Raw genomic sequence first — 18,966 nt, 5'->3', positions numbered from 1 at the left:
TGTCACATGATCTTCAGAAATCATTCTAATATGCTGATTTGCTGCAAAAAACATTTATTATTATTACGTTGAAAACAGCCGAGTATAATTTTTTCAGGTTTCTTTGATGAATAGAAAGTTCAGAAGAACACCACACAGAATATGAGAACACAGCAAAATATCATCTTTCACTATTGGCAAAATCTTAAAGGAGACATATTATGCCCCTTTTTACAATATGTAATATAAGTCTCTGGTGTCCCCAGAATGTGTCTGTGAAGTTTCAGCTCAAAATACTCCACAGATCTTTTATTATAACAAGCGAAATCAGACGCGCTGGTTTTCTCAGACGCTTGCAGAAAAAGGCTTCCCAAAACAAAGTGACTGGGTTAATCTTTTTCACGTTTCCTTGGTTGGTAGATGCACCGGGGACCTGATTATAGCACTTACAACCTGGAAAAGTCAGATTTTCATGATATGTCACCTTGAAGGTATTTAGAGATATGTTTGTCAGTTTCACACACGGTGTGATTGTAATCTGCTTCTCCTCTCTCAGATAATCATTTGGAGGCGATGGAGATGGACGACGAGGTCCAGATTCCCGCCACGGTGTTGAGAGGTCACGAGTCGGAGGTCTTCATCTGCGCCTGGAACCCCGTCACTGACCTCTTGGCCTCAGGGTGAGTCTATCTGACCTCTGACCTCAAGGGGCGGAGCTGAAGGATTTCTGACGCTGTGATGAGTTTGTACGACTCGGACTGGAACGGCTCTGTGAAATGGCTTGAATTGCATCAAATGTTTTTCTAAAATTACATGATAGACATTTTTTGGCATAAAAGAAAAATCTATAATTTTGACCCATACAATGTATTTTTGGCTATTGCTACAAATATACCCCAGCGACTTAAGCGACTTGTGCTCCAGGGTCACATTTACTATTTTTATTGATTTAATATTTATATATATTTTTAATATTGTACTATTTTATTTAAAAGCAGCATTTTAAGTGCATTATATTTAAATGTTGGTTTATAATTCATAATATAAAAATTATCAATAAAAATTAATTCAATCAAGGTAAGACACTACAGGCAGGACACTATTTGGTTTCACAATAGTGGAAAGAAAACGGCCAAAATACACATTTAAGTGTTTATTTTATTGCACTGTATATTTTTGTGTGTTTATGCAAAAATTAGTGCATATTTAATTAGATCTGAAAACGTTTCAGAAAACTTGTGATACAAAAAAGTTTGCGATTCGTAATGTAACCAATCAACCGGGGAACTGTGGTGATGTCTATTAATTATAGTTTTTACACCTTGTGTGTCTTGCCTAAAAAGTGTATTGCATTATTTGTGTTGCTCATGTGGCAGCTCTGGCGACTCGACGGCGCGCATATGGAACCTGATTGAGAACAGCAGCGGCGGCTCGACTCAGCTGGTCCTGCGGCACTGCATCCGAGAGGGAGGTCAGGACGTTCCCAGCAACAAGGATGTGACCTCACTAGACTGGAACGTGAGTCGCTGCTAATCATTCAGAGCCGCGGTGCTCAACTAGGGGCCGCAAGATGCTAATAAAGCAATAAGCCCAAGAAGCCATGGTTTACAGTGAATTTATTACAGCTAAGGGGCGTTGTTAAGCACGACGCGTGGCTCAGCCAATCAGAATCAAGGACCGGAACTCTCCGTTTTATAAAAATGATATAAAACCAGTAGGGCTGTCAAAAAAATTCGAATTTCGAATATTCGTCGAATTTAAAATAAAAATCCACATTCGAATGCAAAAACGTTGCATTTGAATTTTAGGTGTGCATCAGGCGGCCTTATCAGTGGCGCACGAGATGTGTTGATGTAAGTGTCGTTGCATTTTAATGTTTTTCATAGCTTATCCAGTTGAAGCCACTAGATGCGGCGCTGCTACGTTGTTCATTAAAAATATTGCGGAAAAAGAGAACATCAATGCGGAGAAGATGTTGTTTTGCATCAAAACTGAAACCAAGTCGTTCTCACAGATTGCATATCGCATTTTCTAAAGGGACATCTATCACCTTTACACTCGCGTATCGCACATGTTTAGAAAGCCATGTAAAATTAATGTAAGTTCAACTTTTAAAAAAACACGTCTCGAGACTTTATGGCGGTTTTTCCCCATTTCGCCATTTTTAAATGAAAAAGTACTCTTTGTGATTGGTTTTCGGTCTTTTGTATTAAACTATACATAAATGCATGATGCTGTTTTGTTTCTAATTGTTTAAGCAACTTAATTATATGTGATTTAGAAACTTTGTTTTAAACTAGTGCTGTCAAACGATTAATCGCATCCAAAATAAAAGTTTTTGTTTACATAAGATATGTATGTGTACTGTTTATTTATTATGTATAAATAAATTTTTTCAAAGATAGCCGTGTTATTTTATTGCTTTGAAGAAACGTGCGCTAGTAATATTTTGATAATATTCAAGTACAAAATTCGAATTTAGTTTTTCAGCCATTTTGACAGCCCTAAAAAAACAGACAAAACAAGCTTTTAAAAAAGCTAAAATAACTAAAAAAAATCGAGATAAATTTTTTTTGTTTGTTTAAAAATGTGTTTTTTTTTAAATTATTGATAGAAATCAATAGAACTGGCATAATTTTTCTTATTTTAATTCGTCCCTCAACAACTCTCACTTCTATTTAAGAATCAGGATTCTCACAATCTTGGAAAACCTGGAAATACGAGGGAATTTTAAAAGTGAGATTTCCAGACTTGGAAAATAAATTAATAAAATCTTGAGAACTCGTGGAAATTTCAATAATGAATATAGGCTACATCTTTCTAGTTTTGTCAAGCGTTAAAATATTTTGAATAGAAATTCATTAGAAATTGCCATTACTGAGATATTTAAAAAATGTATTAATTAATTCATCCCTGAAGATCATTCTGTTCTCTAACTTAATTTTGATAGCACTATTAAAGGTTTCAGTTCTTCAATCTTCTGAAATTACATAATTTAAATATGGATTTTTAAATTATTATTATTATTCTTTTTTTATTATTTTAATTTTAATATGATTACATTATTGCAAATAATTTAATATATATTTAGTAATTTAAATATAAATAATAAAAAAATTAATGTAATTATTTTATATGCAAAATTAATAAACTAATATCAGCTAATAGCAGGGAAATGAAGAATTAATAAATAACTATATATCTTATTCCTATGCCTCATCTCTCTCATTTTATAAGGCAGGTTAAGTGGTTAATAGCACTTATTTAGTCATTAAAAGTCCATTTTACTCATTTGGCACTGGGCGAATTCATTTTGGACCCTGGATATAATTCTAATGAAAGGCATGGTGAATGTTTGGCTTCTTTTCACATCACAGTTCATTATGTTCCTAGGACCCATATTTGCACTCAAGTGGAACAAGAAAGGCAACAGCATTCTGAGCGCTGGAGTCGATAAGGTCAGTATCTACAGTTGAGGTCAAAAGTTTACACCCCCCTTTCAGAATCTGCAACATGTTAATTATTTTACCAAAATAAGAGGGATCATACAAAATGCATGTTATTGTTTATTTAGTACTGACCTGAATAAGATATTTCACATAAAAGATAAAAGAAAATGCTCAAAAATAGGGGCGCAGGTTAAGTGGTTAATAGCACTTATTTAGTCATTAAAAGTCCATTTTACTCATTTGGCACTGGGCGAATTCATTTTGGACCCTGGATATAATTCTAATGAAAGGCATGGTGAATGTTTGGCTTCTTTTCACATCACAGTTCATTATGTTCCTCAAAATGTTTTTTGTTTTTTTCTGCAGAGTGACGGCACTCTATTAGCAACCGGATCTTATGATGGATTTGCAAGAATATGGACAAAAGATGGTAAGTCGAGTGATTTCTTAACACTGAGCGCTAATCAGACTCAGCGAGTGCGTGCCTTATTTAAACCAGCTCGTTTTAACCTGTTAACCAGGTAATCTCAGCAGCACACTCGGCCAGCATAAAGGACCCATATTTGCACTCAAGTGGAACAAGAAAGGCAACAGCATTCTGAGCGCTGGAGTCGATAAGGTCAGTATCTACAGTTGAGGTCACAGTAACAATTTAATTACACTCTAACTTTGTAGCAAACAAAGTGCCACACATCTGTGGCTTAGCGTTAAAATTAAAACACGGAAGAAAATTGTGATTCCGTCAAAAAAAAACTAATAGTATTACTTTGAGAAGTACATTCTGCTGTACAACAGTAATATAATTCTGTTATAATTTCTTTATTTTGGCGGGTTGTAGTGAAGATCTTTGACGCTAGTTGAATCAGATGAGAAGTTGATGTGGTGTTTATTAACTCCCGCAGCTCCGGCGCTGGACGTGGACTGGCAGAACAACAGCACCTTCGCCTCCTGCATGATTGATATGTGCATCCATGTGTGCCGCCTGGGAAGTGAGCGTCCACTCAAGACCTTTCAAGGGCACACGGTGAGCAGTGCACACTAACTCACGGGCTTCAGGCTTTACTGTTCCCCAGCAGCAGATAAACATGTTTGTTTGCTTGCAGAATGAAGTGAACGCCATTAAATGGGATCCGTCTGGAATACTGCTGGCTTCCTGCTCAGACGACATGACGCTAAAGGTAGGAATCACGTCCCAATATTCTTTAAATATTTATTTTTACCTATGTTTTTAATGGTAATGACTCCTCCGATTGGTAAAATACATGATGAAATGTGCATTAAATATGATCAAATTGTGTTCGTCTCACGGCAGATCTGGAGTATGAAGCAGGATTCATGCGTTCACAATCTTGAAGCGCACAATAAAGAGATTTACACCATCAAATGGAGCCCAACCGGCAGCGGGAGCAGCAATCCCAACGCTAACATGCTGCTAGCCAGGTAACGTCCCTGCTAACCTGCTAACCTGGACCAAGACTGCTAACGTTATCTAATAAATTTGATGATAATAAATTAATTAAAAAAAATTATAAATGGATAAAATAAATAAATAAATGACATTAGCTTAGATATACATTTAAAAATGATTACAATTAATTACATTAAAATAAATAAATTAATAAAAAATTTAAAAAATAAATAACAAATAGAAATTAAATTAAAAAAAAATAGATTAGATGTAAATAAATGTAAAGCAAGATTAAAATGAAGTAAATAAATGAATAAAACTGAAAAAATAAATAACAAATAAAACATTAAATATATTTTAAATTAGATAAAAAATAAAATGATTAAATCAATGAATAAAAAAGGATTAAATTAATCAAATTCAGGTTAAAAGAGATTAGATTAAATTAGATTAAAATAAATTTGATTCAAATAAATAAATAACAATTAGATTAAAATAAATTTGATTCAGACAGATAAATTAATAAATAACAATTAGATTAAAATAAGTAAAAACAAAATTAGATGAAATATATTAAAAAGGGTTCAAATAAATTAGAATAAAATGAATAAATATGTAATGTATAATGCAGTGAGATTATATAAACAGAATATAATAAATTTCTATTAAAATGCATTTAAAATTATTTAAATAAATAAAAATGTGATTATTATAATTACAAAATAAATGAATAAATAATACATTGACTATACAGTACTGTCGTGAGTAGAAATTTTTTTTTTATTTAATTTAAAAAAAATTATTTTAATTTTTTATAACATTTAATTATTTAACCTAATAGATTAAATTAGTATTTTCCAAATAATAACCTAAGGCATATTTATAATAATTTTTCAGACAAGAAACTTCATTGTTGCCTTTTACGGTTTAGGATGGCAGTCCCTCACATGAGAATATGATCATATTTGGGAATCCGTTGGATTTGAAATATTGAAAAACCCTTGATCTAAACCGATTTAAAACCGCTCGGTGTCAAAGAAAAAAAGAAGAGATAAAAGTCTAGAGTGTTTAATAGTTTATCTCTCTTTACATGTTTATGAAAAGCATCTTTGTGTTCCTCAGCGCCTCTTTCGACTCGACGGTGCGATTATGGGATGTGGAGCGAGGCATTTGCGTTCACACGCTCACTAAACACCAGGAGCCGGTCTACAGCGTGGCCTTCAGTCCGGACGGGAAGTTTCTGGCCAGCGGCTCCTTCGACAAATGCGTTCACATCTGGGACACGCTGGTCAGTACAGCAGCTCCTTCACACACAGCTGAGCGTCAGTGTGATGAAGATGAAGATGATGATGATGATGTGTGTGTGTTTCTTCAGAGCGGCGCGCTGGTGAACAGCTACAGAGGAACCGGAGGAATCTTTGAGGTTTGCTGGAACAGTGTGGGAGATAAAGTAGGAGCGAGTGCATCAGACGGATCGGTGCGTTCATCCACCTGTTACAACTGTTCGAAGAATTTGACTGAAACGTCGTTTTCAGAAATATATCACGGTGGAAGCTCAATTTATATTTGTCTAAAACTAATTTTTTACGATTGTGAAAAACACTAATTTGTCTAAACTTTGGGCTTTAGTTTCAAGGTTATAAAATGTTCAATAAATTAAAATTAAATGTGTAAATGCATAAGATAATATTATGTGAAATTAGATTAAATTTCTGGTTGTTTTGCCTAAAATCAATTATATTATTTATAGACTATTATAGTTTTTATTATTATTTTAAATTAGTTTTATTTTTATATTTCAGTGTTTATTTTAATTTAAGTTACATTTTTAGTAATTGTTATGTGCTATTGCAATTTTTATTAGTTTTTGGTTTCATTTTTAGGTTTATTTTAGGTTATGTTGTTTAATTTTTATTTCACATTTTGTTTTTAGTTTTTATTCAGCTTTATTGTCGATTCATAATTTTAGTGCTTCAACGTAATAAATATTTAGGTTTATTTTAGTTTTTTTACTTTTACTTTTAGTTTTTATTTATTTCCATTTAGTAATTTGTGCTTCAACTTATTTCAGTTTTCAATTTCTAATTTTCATTCAATAATAATTTTTCATCTAATATTTAAGATATTTTAGGTTATTTAGATTTAATTTATTTTTATTTCACATTTAGTTCGAATTCAGTTTTAGTTTTCATTTATTTCCAGATAGTCATTTTAGAGCTTTTAACTTGAACTAAAAATAGGGTTGCAAAGGGGTGGAAAATTTCCGGAAACTTTCCCAAAATCCCTGGAATATTCCAAAAAATCCTGGAAAGTTTCCGACATTTCTGGAATATTTCCGAAATTTACAGGAAATTTTCCACCTTTTTGCAACTCTAATCGTGGCCAGGGATTAAGAATTTCCATGATTTATTATTCGTTCCTTTAATTTAGTGAAATTCTTTTAGTAAAATCGTTTCCATGAATTAGGAATTTGTTCCCTTGTTTTAATAAATAGTTGTACATTAGTTGTACTAATGTACTTGATTTAATTAATTCGACGGAACAAATTAGTATGACCTAGACACGATTTACTAAAAGAGGGGAACGAATTCTTAATTCGTAGCTGCGATTTACGAGTAAACAAATTTGAATGACGTCGCCACGATTTACTAAAACAATTTTTGAGTTGTGGCCTCAAATTTATTAAAATGAGGAAACAAATTTTTTATTTGTGGCCACGATTTACAAAAATGAGGGAACAATTTCTTCATTTGTCATCATAGTTTTATTAAAACGAGATAACAAATTAGTACGACAATTCTTGGCCACGATTTACTAAAACAAGGGAACGAACTCTAAATTCATGGCCTTGATTTAATTAGAACGAGGGAAGGAATTTGTACGAATTAAGAATTCGTTCCTTCGTCGGGTGCGATTTGATGAAACGAGAAGTAATAAAAGCTTCTGCAAATCTGAATTTTGTCTTATTTTGTTTATCACTTGGTTGTTTCTTTTATGTGGCGTTGCGCTGGGAAGCCCCGCCCACCTTGAAATTTCATTGGTCCAAAATCCTAATTTGCATTAAACATTCAATTTCAATGTGGACAGGCTAATTACTGAAACTCGAATATATGGAGACAATGCGGACAAAAATATACATTTATCGTGGCTAGGGTTGCAAAAAGGTGGAACATTTTCTGAAACTTTCCAGGATTTTTTTGAATATTCCAGGGATTTTTGGAAAGTTTCCAGAAATTTACAGGAAATTTTCCACCTTTTTGCAACTCTAATCGTGGCCAGGGATTAAGAATTTCCATGATTTATTATTCGTTCCTTTAATTTAGTGAAATTCTTTTAGTAAAATCGTTTCCATGAATTAGGAATTTGTTCCCTTGTTTTAATAAATAGTTGTACATTAGTTGTACTAATGTACTTGATTTAATTAATTCGACGGAACAAATTAGTATGACCTAGACACGATTTACTAAAAGAGGGGAACGAATTCTTAATTCGTAGCTGCGATTTACGAGTAAACAAATTTGAATGACGTCGCCACGATTTACTAAAACAATTTTTGAGTTGTGGCCTCAAATTTATTAAAATGAGGAAACAAATTTTTTATTTGTGGCCACGATTTACAAAAATGAGGGAACAATTTCTTCATTTGTCATCATAGTTTTATTAAAACGAGATAACAAATTAGTACGACAATTCTTGGCCACGATTTACTAAAACAAGGGAACGAACTCTAAATTCATGGCCTTGATTTAATTAGAACGAGGGAAGGAATTTGTACGAATTAAGAATTCGTTCCTTCGTTTTAGTAAACATGGCCACAAATGTATTAAAACGATTGAACGAATTAGTACGCCGTGGCCAGAGTTTACTATTAAAACGAGGGAACGAATTCTTAATTCACAGCCACAATTTAATTAAAACAAGGGAGCGAATTAGTACAACGTTTTGTGGCCACGATTTACTAAAATGAGGAAACAAATTATTACGATGTGGCCACACTTTACAAAATAGACGGAAGGAATTCTTAATTCATGGCAATTTATTTAAAAGGATGGACGAATTCTACATTTGTGACTGTGATTTTAATTAAAATGAGGAAACGAATTTGTACAACATGGCCACAATTAACTAAATCTACATAGGAATTATAAATTCATGTCCGTGATTTAATTTAAATGAGGGAAACAATTTGTACGAATTAAGAATTAGTTTCCTCGCTTTAGTAAATCGTCGCCACAAATTTGTTAAAATGATGGAACGATTAGTACGATGTGGCTACGATTAACTAAAACGAGGGAACGAATTCTAAATTCATGGCCACGAATTTATTAAAATGAAGGAACGAATTAGTATGATGTTTCATGGCCATGATTTACTAAAACAAGGTAATGAATTCTTAATTTGTTGACGCAATTTATTTAAAACAAGGAAACTAATTCTACATTTGTGGCTGCGACTTAAACCGAGGGAACAAATTAGTATGTTGCCATGATTTACTAAAATGCCGTAAGGAATTCTAAATTCATGGCTAAATTAAAACTAGAGACGGAATTTGTACATTTACATGGCCACAAATTAATTGAAATGAGAGAATTAATTATCGTGCAGAGCTCAGTCGTCATTCTATCTTTACGAAGATTTTTTTTTGTCCTTCCACACTGAATGTGAAACCTGCCAATCAAATATGTGGACCAATGAGGTTTCAGCGTGGGCGGAGCTTCTCAACAAAACTGCAGAAATGGAAACCAAGCAACCATCAAAATCTCTCGTCAGATTTAAATGGATGAGAGGGTGAATTTTCGTTAAACGGAGATGATTTTTGTTAGCGGATGAGCCCTAGTTCATCACTTTATCGCATCTTGTCTGAAATTTCCAGCGGGGACATGGTGAATGTTACGTGTTTTTCTAGCACGTTTATCATATGTCCGTCTACTGAGCTTTGTGTTTGATGACCAGGTTCGATCAGGAACTGATTGGTTAGTCCTGCTGTAAACTTTAAGCTGTGATCGATGCCATCGCTATTTAACCGCGACTGGTGCAGCGTTAATTTCGTACAGTACGTACTGCACCGTCGTGTGCGTTTGACAATGGACGTTTCTTTTTTATCAATAAAACCAATTCTAGTGGGTTTTAATGGGATTTTTTTTAAATGCATGGAAAGCGTTGCATTTCTGCGTGCCGTGGGTTTCCGGAAGCCCTTATCGTCTGTGTCAGACAGAATTGCGTCGCGATCTTGGCACATCGAGAGATGCATGTTCTGGCGTGTGTCTGACCTGCTGCCAAGTATAAAGTTTAAATCTGTTTCGTGGACAAAACTGAATCTCAATGTCTCGCATTCAGAGGCTCAAATAAATCACTCTATTTTGATATTATAATCCGTCGTGTTTGATTCATTCATCTTGCATGTGAAACTCCATGACAGAAATGTTGGAATAATTGTCAAAAGTTTGGAATAATTAAAATGTTTTAATATTTTTGAAAGAGTCACTTGTGTTCACCAAGGCTGCATTTATTTTGTCAAAAATACAGTAAAAATTGTGGAATATTATTAGAATTGTAAAATAGCCGTTTTTTGTGAGAATGTCAAAACAGCATTTATTTGAAATCTATAGAAATCTTTTGTAGCATTATAAATGTCTTGACTGTTACTTTTGATTAGTTTAATTCATTATGGATCAATAAAAGTGTTATTTTTAATACTTTTTTTTATTTTTGTATGAGTTTTCAAAGATGCTGAAAATTCAGCTTTGCATCACACAAATAAATTACACTTAAAAACGTTAACATGGAAAACTCTTATTTCAAATTATAATAACGTTTCACAATTGTTACCGTTTGTGATCAAATAAATGCAGTCTTTGTAAGCAGAAAAGACTTGATTTAAAAACACCAAAAATCTAAAATATTCCAAACTTTTTTGTTTTTACCTTTAGAGTGCGTTATGTTTTTTGCCAAAGTGGTAAAATATTAATTTTGGTCTCTAAATAATGAATTAATTTGTGCCACATTCAGTAAGTCAACCTACCAATTAAACCAAAAAATGACACGCTTCATCTTTAATGAGAGCATAAAATGAAGTATGTTTAATAAGTATAATTTTAATTCAGTATAAAACAAGCAGCAACAGCTATGTCTACACAATCTCTATGTGCTGTATAATAGTGCATTTTTACAGTGTGATCCTTTGGTAAATGACATTTTAAAGACAAATTATATTTGCACTTTTGATTCAAATCAAAGTTTCGTACTGAATTATGTGTCTCAGAGAAACCTTCAACAGCACAAACAGGCCAGGAGACAGAAGTGATTGATTGATTGATTGTAGAAATGCATGAAGGCTTGTTTGGTCTTTGTGAGTCAGAAGTTGGAGAGTATGAGAGAGCGTGTTTGAGGCCGGCGGCACGTTCAGCCTGAAGAAATCTCCAGTGATGCTCCGTTTGGCTTTACATCCTCAAACTCTCGCTGCTCACTGGATATGTGGATTTCTACTGTACTAGACTCTGAATCTATGAGATGAGATAGAGAAGACTAGTTAATTTCATCCCTGATGTTGCATTTTTAATGCTGTTTATATATTATGTGTGTATATATATATATATATATATATATATATATATATTTAGAAATTAAGGTTTATACACCACCTAAAAGCAGAATAAATAAGCTTTCCATTGATGTATGGTTTGTTAGAATCTGACAATATTTTGCTGAGATGCAACTATTTGAAAATCTGGAATCTGAGGGTGCAAAAAAATCTAAATATTGAGAAAATCATCTTTAAAGTTGTCCAAATGAAGTTCTTAGCAATGCATATTACTAATCAAAAATTAAGTTTTGATATATTTACGGTAGGAGATTTACAAAATGTCTTCATGGAACATGATCTTTACTTTATATCCTAATGATTTTTGGCATAAAAGAAAAATGTATAATTTTGATCCATACAATGTATTGTTAGCTATTGCTACAAATATACCCCAGCGACTTAACACTGCTTTTGTGTGCCAGGGTCACATATATATATTATATATACATGTATATAAAATACAGTGGCTCTTAACTGGTTGTGCTTTATTACATCGACTAAAAAGGAGAATCTAATGCATGAACAACATCAGATGTGGTTTACCACTCAAACCCAGAGAAAAAATAATAATGCTGGTTGGTTTGGTATTTTGTCAAATTACACAGCTGAGACCAATTGTTATTGAGTATGTATATATCTTATTTTCCAATTAAAAATCTCCAAATTGCATTTACTTGAGCAGCATCACTCTATTAGATATCAAGACTTTTCATAATTGTGTCTTGAATATTGAGTGTATTTTGGCAGATGTTTTTACATGCAAGTATAAACACATTTATAACAAGTGACAAACTACACTTGTATACAAGATACAGTCCATAAAAGCAATTCATAATATCTTATAAAAGTGTTTCTTGTCAAGTAAGTTTATCATTTTAATGAAATTTGGATATTTTAAATGGGGAGTGTATTTTGGCAGATGTTTTTACATGCAAGTATAAACACATTTATAACAAGTGACAAAATACACTTGTATACAAGATACAGTCCATAAAAGCAATTCATAATATCCTTTAAAGTGTTTCTTGTCAAGTAAGTTTATCATTTTAATGAAATTTGGATATTTTAAATGGAGAAAATAATTAATTTGCAACAACAAAGGATAATATGGGATGTATTTCTCCTCCTGTGGTAAGTCGATTTATTTTGCTATCCTGTGTATGTTTATATGGTTAATAGTGTTTATTATTTGCATTTAATTTTGTTTCTTCCTGTAGAACAGATCCAAGATTCACCGGCTGAATCATATGAAATATAGATTATCAGAGCAGTATATATTATACATATGTACATTTATTATTTAGTGTTTACACTAGTGGTCGAAAGTCTGGAATATTTTTAAGATAAATATTTGTAATATATTTATATATGTAAGATATATTTAAGATTTTTTTAGTGCATTTGAAAGATGTCTCTTTTGCTCACCAAGGTTGCATTTATTTCATCAAAAATACAGTTGAATTTGTGAAATATTATAAATAATAATAATATGTATATTATTATTATTAGCCTAAATAAGCTGATGAAATACACAATTACTGTAACTGAATGTACGCTGGCTAACTTGCCTTACAAAAAATAACCGTAGCCTATGGTTTTACTATTAAAATGTATTAATACATTCATTATATAAAAAATAAATAGAAACAAAAAATGGTTACTTTAGTTAAACCATGGTAACCATGCACAAATGAGCCATTGATTTATTACACTAACCATGGTATTTGTACAACTGTGGTTTTACAAATGGTAATCAATAAAAAACTGTTAATTTTCGTTTTGAGGGGGAATTTTAATGTGGTCTGTGCTACTTGCGTGTTTGTTTGTTTGTGTTGTGAGCATTTGCAGCACATGTGCTGTCAAACTGATGAATATGTTTTCTTAATTTGCTGGTGCTTTTTCTATTTGCATGTGTTTTTTGACGTTGCAGTGCGTTGAGCTCTCTCGGCCACCGTAGTTTTCTATATGTGAATATATAGTAAAATTTAATTTTTTGCATTGATTAAAGCTGTATTTTCAGCATCATTGCTCCAGTCTTCAGTGTCACATGATCTTCAGAAATCATTCTAATATGCTGCGACCATTCAAAAATTTGGGGTAAAAAAAAAAAATCATACTTTTATTCATCAAGGTTGCACTGAACTGATCAAAAGTAAAGACAAAGACATTTATAATGTAACAAAACAAAGATTTCTATCTAAAAAAAAAAAATGTTCTATTGAACTTTTTATTAATCCGTAGATCCTGAAAAATAAAACGCATCACGGATTCAGCAAAAATATTGTGCAGCACAACTGTTTTCAACATTGATAATAATCAGAAATGTTTCTTGAGCAGCAAATCTGCATATTAGATTTATTTCTGAAGATCATGTGACACTGAAGACTGGAGTAATGCTGCTGAAAATGTAGCGCTGCATCACAGAAAATAAAAAATAAATAAAATATAGATGCAAGTAGAAATTAAGGGGCCAAGCACTACAGAAGCAAGCAAGGCAGCAAGCATTAGATTAAGTGCAACAATAAGTAATTAAAGACATTTGATTTTGAAGATGATTTTTGTCAAAATTAAAAATCATAACTACAATCACTAGTAATATGAAATAAGGGTTCAAAGAAAAACAAAACTGCAGACAGGAAGTTCGGCCAGTTATGGCATAATTGGTATTGATATTCTTGGCATGACCATACGCCAATGTGTTTATAAAATATGGTATTTTACAACAAAATTCAAAATAGCTGATGCCCAAAATGGCTGGCATGAGAAAATTAGATACCGTTCGACTCTGTATAATGCTTAAAATTTAAAGAGACCAGTTTAGTCAACCCGTTCAGAAGTTATAAGCAAAAATAGCCATTTTCATATCTCCTGACAGCTAGGTGGTGCTGTGCCGAAACTGTGCAGGTGCCCTCAGGTCATGGTTGTTATAACACGCACTAAGTTTGGTTTGAATATGCTAAAGCGTTGTGTAGATATACCCTCATGTCTATTTTTGGCGTGCTCTTCGCAGAATTCATTTGCGTGTTATTCGAAAATGGTTTGACTGATCTACTTGAATTCCATAACGTTTTGCCAGCATGTTCTGAAGATGATCTGAGCCAATTTTGGTGAAAATCAGACAAACGGTCTAAGATGAGTTTCATACAATTGAAAATGGCAAAAAATCTTGACCCATAGAAATTTACATTTAATTATGCAAATTTAAATTTCATGGCATAAGCCAAGGAATAAGGGGGAAAATAATTTCTAGAACTTACGGTTCAAAAGGTATTAGCATAAACATGAGCGCAACTCTGAACTGTTGGTGGCAGATGAGTTTCATACAATTGAAAATGGCAAAAAATCTTGACCCATAGAAATTTACATTTAATTATGCAAATTTAAATTTCATGGCATAAGCCAAGGAATAAGGGGGAAAATAATTTCTAGAACTTACGGTTGAAAAGGTATTAGCATAAACATGAGCGCAACTCTGAACTGTTGGTGGCGCTAGAGAGTTTGAGTTAGAGGCTCCAAATTTGGTGTGTTTAATGTTGATACTGTCCTCAATCAGTGTGCCAAATTTCATAACTTTTTACCATACGGTTCTATGGTATGACTCAATAGAGGAAGAAGACGAAAACTAATGGACGCAATGAATATATTAACATAGAAAACAGTTGTTTGAAATTGCAATAATATTTCACAATTTTATTTGTGATCAAATAAATGCAGCCTTGGGGATCAGAAGAGATTTTCAAAAACTTTGGTAGTTTATAGTCTTTATTTCTTACAGCTCAGGTCCCATTTGAACATGTATTTTATTTCATTAATTTACAGATGCAGCATTCAAAAGCCCAATTCAATGTTCCTGCTGCAGTCCGTTACCTTCAGACAGGGCACTGATGGCGTCTGAGGGCTGCTGCTGTCCATTGGCGCTCAGGTTCTTCTTGATCTCCTGCACGTGGCTTTGGTAGAGCAGCGCCGATCCGGCGACAGGCGTAAATCCACCCGCCAGCGATGTGGAGGCCGAATCCCAGGGCAGCTCGCGCCGTCTCTGCCGGCTGAAGTCCACGTTTAGCCCCGTCCAGCCGTGAAACGCCAGCGTGTTGAGAAACCCCTGCATGGGGTTCAGGATCCCCTGAGGACAGAGATGCTTTTAACGAATCGTGCTCAAGTGAGTTAACCCAAATGCAGTATTGGAGAGTAACTAGTTACATGTAGGCTAATGAAATTGCGTAATTTAATTACAAAATAAATGTAATCTGTTACATTAACTGAGAAAAAATGTGCAATTAAACTACAGTTATTTATGAAAACGTCAATAATTACAAAGGGGGTTACATCTGAATATTTTCACACACACAGATTGATTATTTTTTTCCAAATTGCATTGACTGCTCTAAAATATGAGACACCAATGTTTCAGGAGTTTAATAATAATAATAATATGCTTAATTTATATAGCGCCGTTACAAGGTACACCAATACAACAAATACTCATTACAAAGAAACAAATTAAGTGGACATTGGACATTTGCCCAATTTAGTAACAAAAGTAAGTAAAAGTAAAGAACAGTATTCTTTGTTTAGGACAAAGAATAGGACACATGCTTATTTAATAACCGTTTTATTTCCTATTTGGTTTTATGCATATGCTTTATTTTTGAAGATTAACTTTTTTTTGTTTTTTTCAAGCTGTTGTTAGATGCCAATTTTTCCTGCCATAGCTATATGCAAAGATTGGATTTCAAAAAAACGTATCACAGCTATTAAACTATATCTTGTTTTGGTTTTAAATATGTATAGTTCAGTCATGAAACTCTAGATGGCGTAGGCTGATGGGTGTTAACGTAACTGATGATTTTCACAGCGTTAAACGACTTGGCTCAAGCTGATTGGTTCATGTTGCATACGCAGCCAATGAGTTTGCTACTTTACATTTAAATGGCTGGTTAGCATTCATTTGAGCATTTGCAGCGTGCTTTCAGAGTTCTCTGAAACCCTCCACCTTCCCCAGCTCCATCTGTATACTGTAGATCTGCTACAGGTTATTTTATTTTATATTTGTGCAGCAGCAGCATGTCTTAAATACTCACAGCACCGTATCGCTGTATGCATTGGCAGTAGCAAGCTCCCGTACTTGCTTGCGGCAGCAGCAATAATCTACAACTACAGCAATTCAGCAGCAGCTGCAGCGTAGCAGATCTATTCCACCAAGACCAAATACATTAACATTGTCATATCCATCACCATGCTAAAATCTTCCAAGAGTTGTCATGATTGAACTGTATTTAACCTCAGAATGATCTCAAAGTGAGTCTAATTTTGTGGTGGCTGTGCTTTAATTATTATAATCTTAATTCAAGTGATGAAGGATTTCGAAAGTGACAGTAATCAGTGTTAAATACTACTGTGTTTAACATTAGAAATTTAGAAAAGTAATCAAACGTAATCAGTTACATTACTTTAATAAAGTAATTGAAATAGTTACACTACTTATTACATTTTAGATGTAATCTGTAACCTATTACATTTCCAAAGTAACCTTCCCAACACAACATCATTACATGCGCACATTTCACCAAAGTTTCTATTTACAACGTAATTTTGCAGCGTTGAGCAATGTGGCCAATCACAGACATATCAGTTGAACGCAATGGCCAATCAGAGGCGTTTAAGTTCGACAGAATTCACTCACCGCTGAAAAACTGAGTTTGTTTGTTTTTTCCTCAGTGCAGTTCTGTGAATCATCTCACAACTAAGTGCAGATGCGATGTAAATAAGAGATTCACTGACTATAGCGAACTCTTGTGAGATCGATCGCGATGAACTAAGATGAGTGATGGCTTTTTAGTGATTATTAAGGGAGCGCTCTTGGGGCTTTACAATCCATTCCATGGGTGTAGGTTTGATTTTGGCATTGGTGAGGACATAACGGCAATTTTGATCAAAATTATTGCTAGGGATAATTTAGTAGTGTCTGATATTGGTAGGATCATGTCATAGCGTCTTGACTACGTCCAAAATTACAACAACAGTGGTTACATACACATATATTTCATTGTTTGATCAAAATTATTGCTAGGGACAATTTAGTAGTCATTGGATATTGAAAGGGACATGTCATAGCCTCTCTACTAAATTCTACACTGCAAAAAATTATTTTCTTACTTAGTATTTTTATCTTGTTTTCTAGTATAAATATCTAAATATTCTTGAATCAAGATATATATATATACACCTTGCTACGTGTACTGCGTTAAGCTAACTGAGACTTGTCATTTGCACTTACATATTGTTGCTATTTTGTTAGTTTTGACTGCTTTTATTGTCCTCATTTGTAAGTCGCTTTGGATAAAAGCGTCTACTAAATGTAAATGTAAATGTAAGATGCATTTATTTTACAAGTAAAATGACTTAAGATATTACGTCTTGTTTTCTGAAAAAATTATCAAAATTTTGTTAGTTTTTGCTTAAAACGTGCAAAAATATCTGCCAATGGGGCAAGAAAAATAATCTTATTTAGCCTTTGAATTAAGATTACTTTTCTTACCCCATTGGCAGAGAGTAAGAAAATAATTTTTTTGCAGTGTACACCCTTGATCCATTCAAAATTTGCATTAAACTTTAGTTTTTCGGACACATACACTCTCGAAATAGCATAATAAATAATAGTGACAACCATAGCAATGGATGGGACAAAAATAATAGTGAAAATAGATGTGCATTAAGGCTAGAGCACTAGAGGGTTGCATTGGGATTGAAAAATATAACCCGGGTCCCGCTGTCATGCGATTTGGTGCATAACAGAAATACTCACCATTATGAACCACGTGATGAGCGCGGCGTTACGGACGTTCTTCAGATCGCCGGCTTTAACGTCGTCCTGCATCTCCAGATAAAACAATAGACTCTCGTTGATGATGTTGGGCAGCCAGCTGACGTGATGAAGAGCACAGAAAACTGATTTTCACTGATTATGTGTTCATTATTGATTGAACTGTTTGTTTAAGGGAACCTTCAGATTATAAAACCGTCACGGCTGTTTAAAGAGGAGGATATGAATCTCTTCTCGTGAAGAGTTTCTTACCAAATGACGAAGACCAGCATGATCTTAAAGAAGCGTATTTTGATCTCAGATCCGAGTCGTCTCTCGTTCTCGGTGTAGATTCCCTGTTGACCCTTCAGCAGCGACGTCACTGCATTAAAACACAGACAGACATGAGATTATCTGGGATGAATCACATCCAGAGTCATGTATGAACTCAATTAGTGTAGGATTTACGTTAAAACAATTTTTACTCAGAAATTGCCAGTAAAATTAGCTGAAAGATTTGGAGAAATGTAGCATTGCATCAGTGTCTCAGCAATGGATGCTCTGCAGTGAATGGGTGCCGTCAGAATGAGAGTCCAAACAGCTGATAAAAACACCACAATAATCCACAGCACTCCAGTCCATCAGTTAACATCTGGAGAAGACAAAAGCTGAAACAAATCCAGCATTAAGATATTTTTAACAAAAATAGGAGTCCATAATCCATAATAACACTTCCTCCAGTGAAAAA

The 18,966-nt window shown here is 33.6% G+C and overlaps 2 protein-coding genes across 2 annotated transcripts in view; one reads left to right on the top strand and one right to left on the bottom strand.

Moving 5' to 3' along the window:
- The window catches only part of LOC107731121 (transducin beta like 1 X-linked), a 22,360-nt gene extending 17,488 nt beyond the window's left edge, over positions 1–4,872 (top strand). The window contains 7 exon segments of the mRNA XM_016542107.1: positions 536–659; positions 1,356–1,497; positions 3,795–3,858; positions 3,950–4,072; positions 4,295–4,452; positions 4,532–4,606; positions 4,741–4,872. Of these exon segments, the coding sequence (XP_016397593.1) occupies positions 536–659; positions 1,356–1,497; positions 3,795–3,858; positions 3,950–4,072; positions 4,295–4,452; positions 4,532–4,606; positions 4,741–4,872 (818 nt within the window).
- A 5,996-nt stretch (positions 4,873–10,868) lies between these two features.
- gpr143 (G protein-coupled receptor 143) overlaps positions 10,869–18,966 on the bottom strand; it is a 19,548-nt gene continuing 11,450 nt past the window's right edge. Inside the window, exons 8-9 of the mRNA XM_016542106.1 lie at positions 15,287–15,539; positions 10,869–11,339 (exon numbers count right to left, since the gene is read on the bottom strand). Of these exons, the coding sequence (XP_016397592.1) occupies positions 11,239–11,339; positions 15,287–15,539 (354 nt within the window). The 3' untranslated portion in view covers positions 10,869–11,238. The remainder of the gene's footprint in view (positions 11,340–15,286; positions 15,540–18,966) is intronic.

This window comes from Sinocyclocheilus rhinocerous, unplaced genomic scaffold, assembly GCF_001515625.1.
Source record: "Sinocyclocheilus rhinocerous isolate Xijiao unplaced genomic scaffold, SAMN03320098_v1.1 scaffold2836, whole genome shotgun sequence".
Taxonomy (NCBI): domain Eukaryota; kingdom Metazoa; phylum Chordata; class Actinopteri; order Cypriniformes; family Cyprinidae; genus Sinocyclocheilus; species Sinocyclocheilus rhinocerous.
The sequence above is the reverse complement of the archived record's forward strand: the minus strand, read 5'-3'. Positions and strand labels throughout refer to the sequence as shown.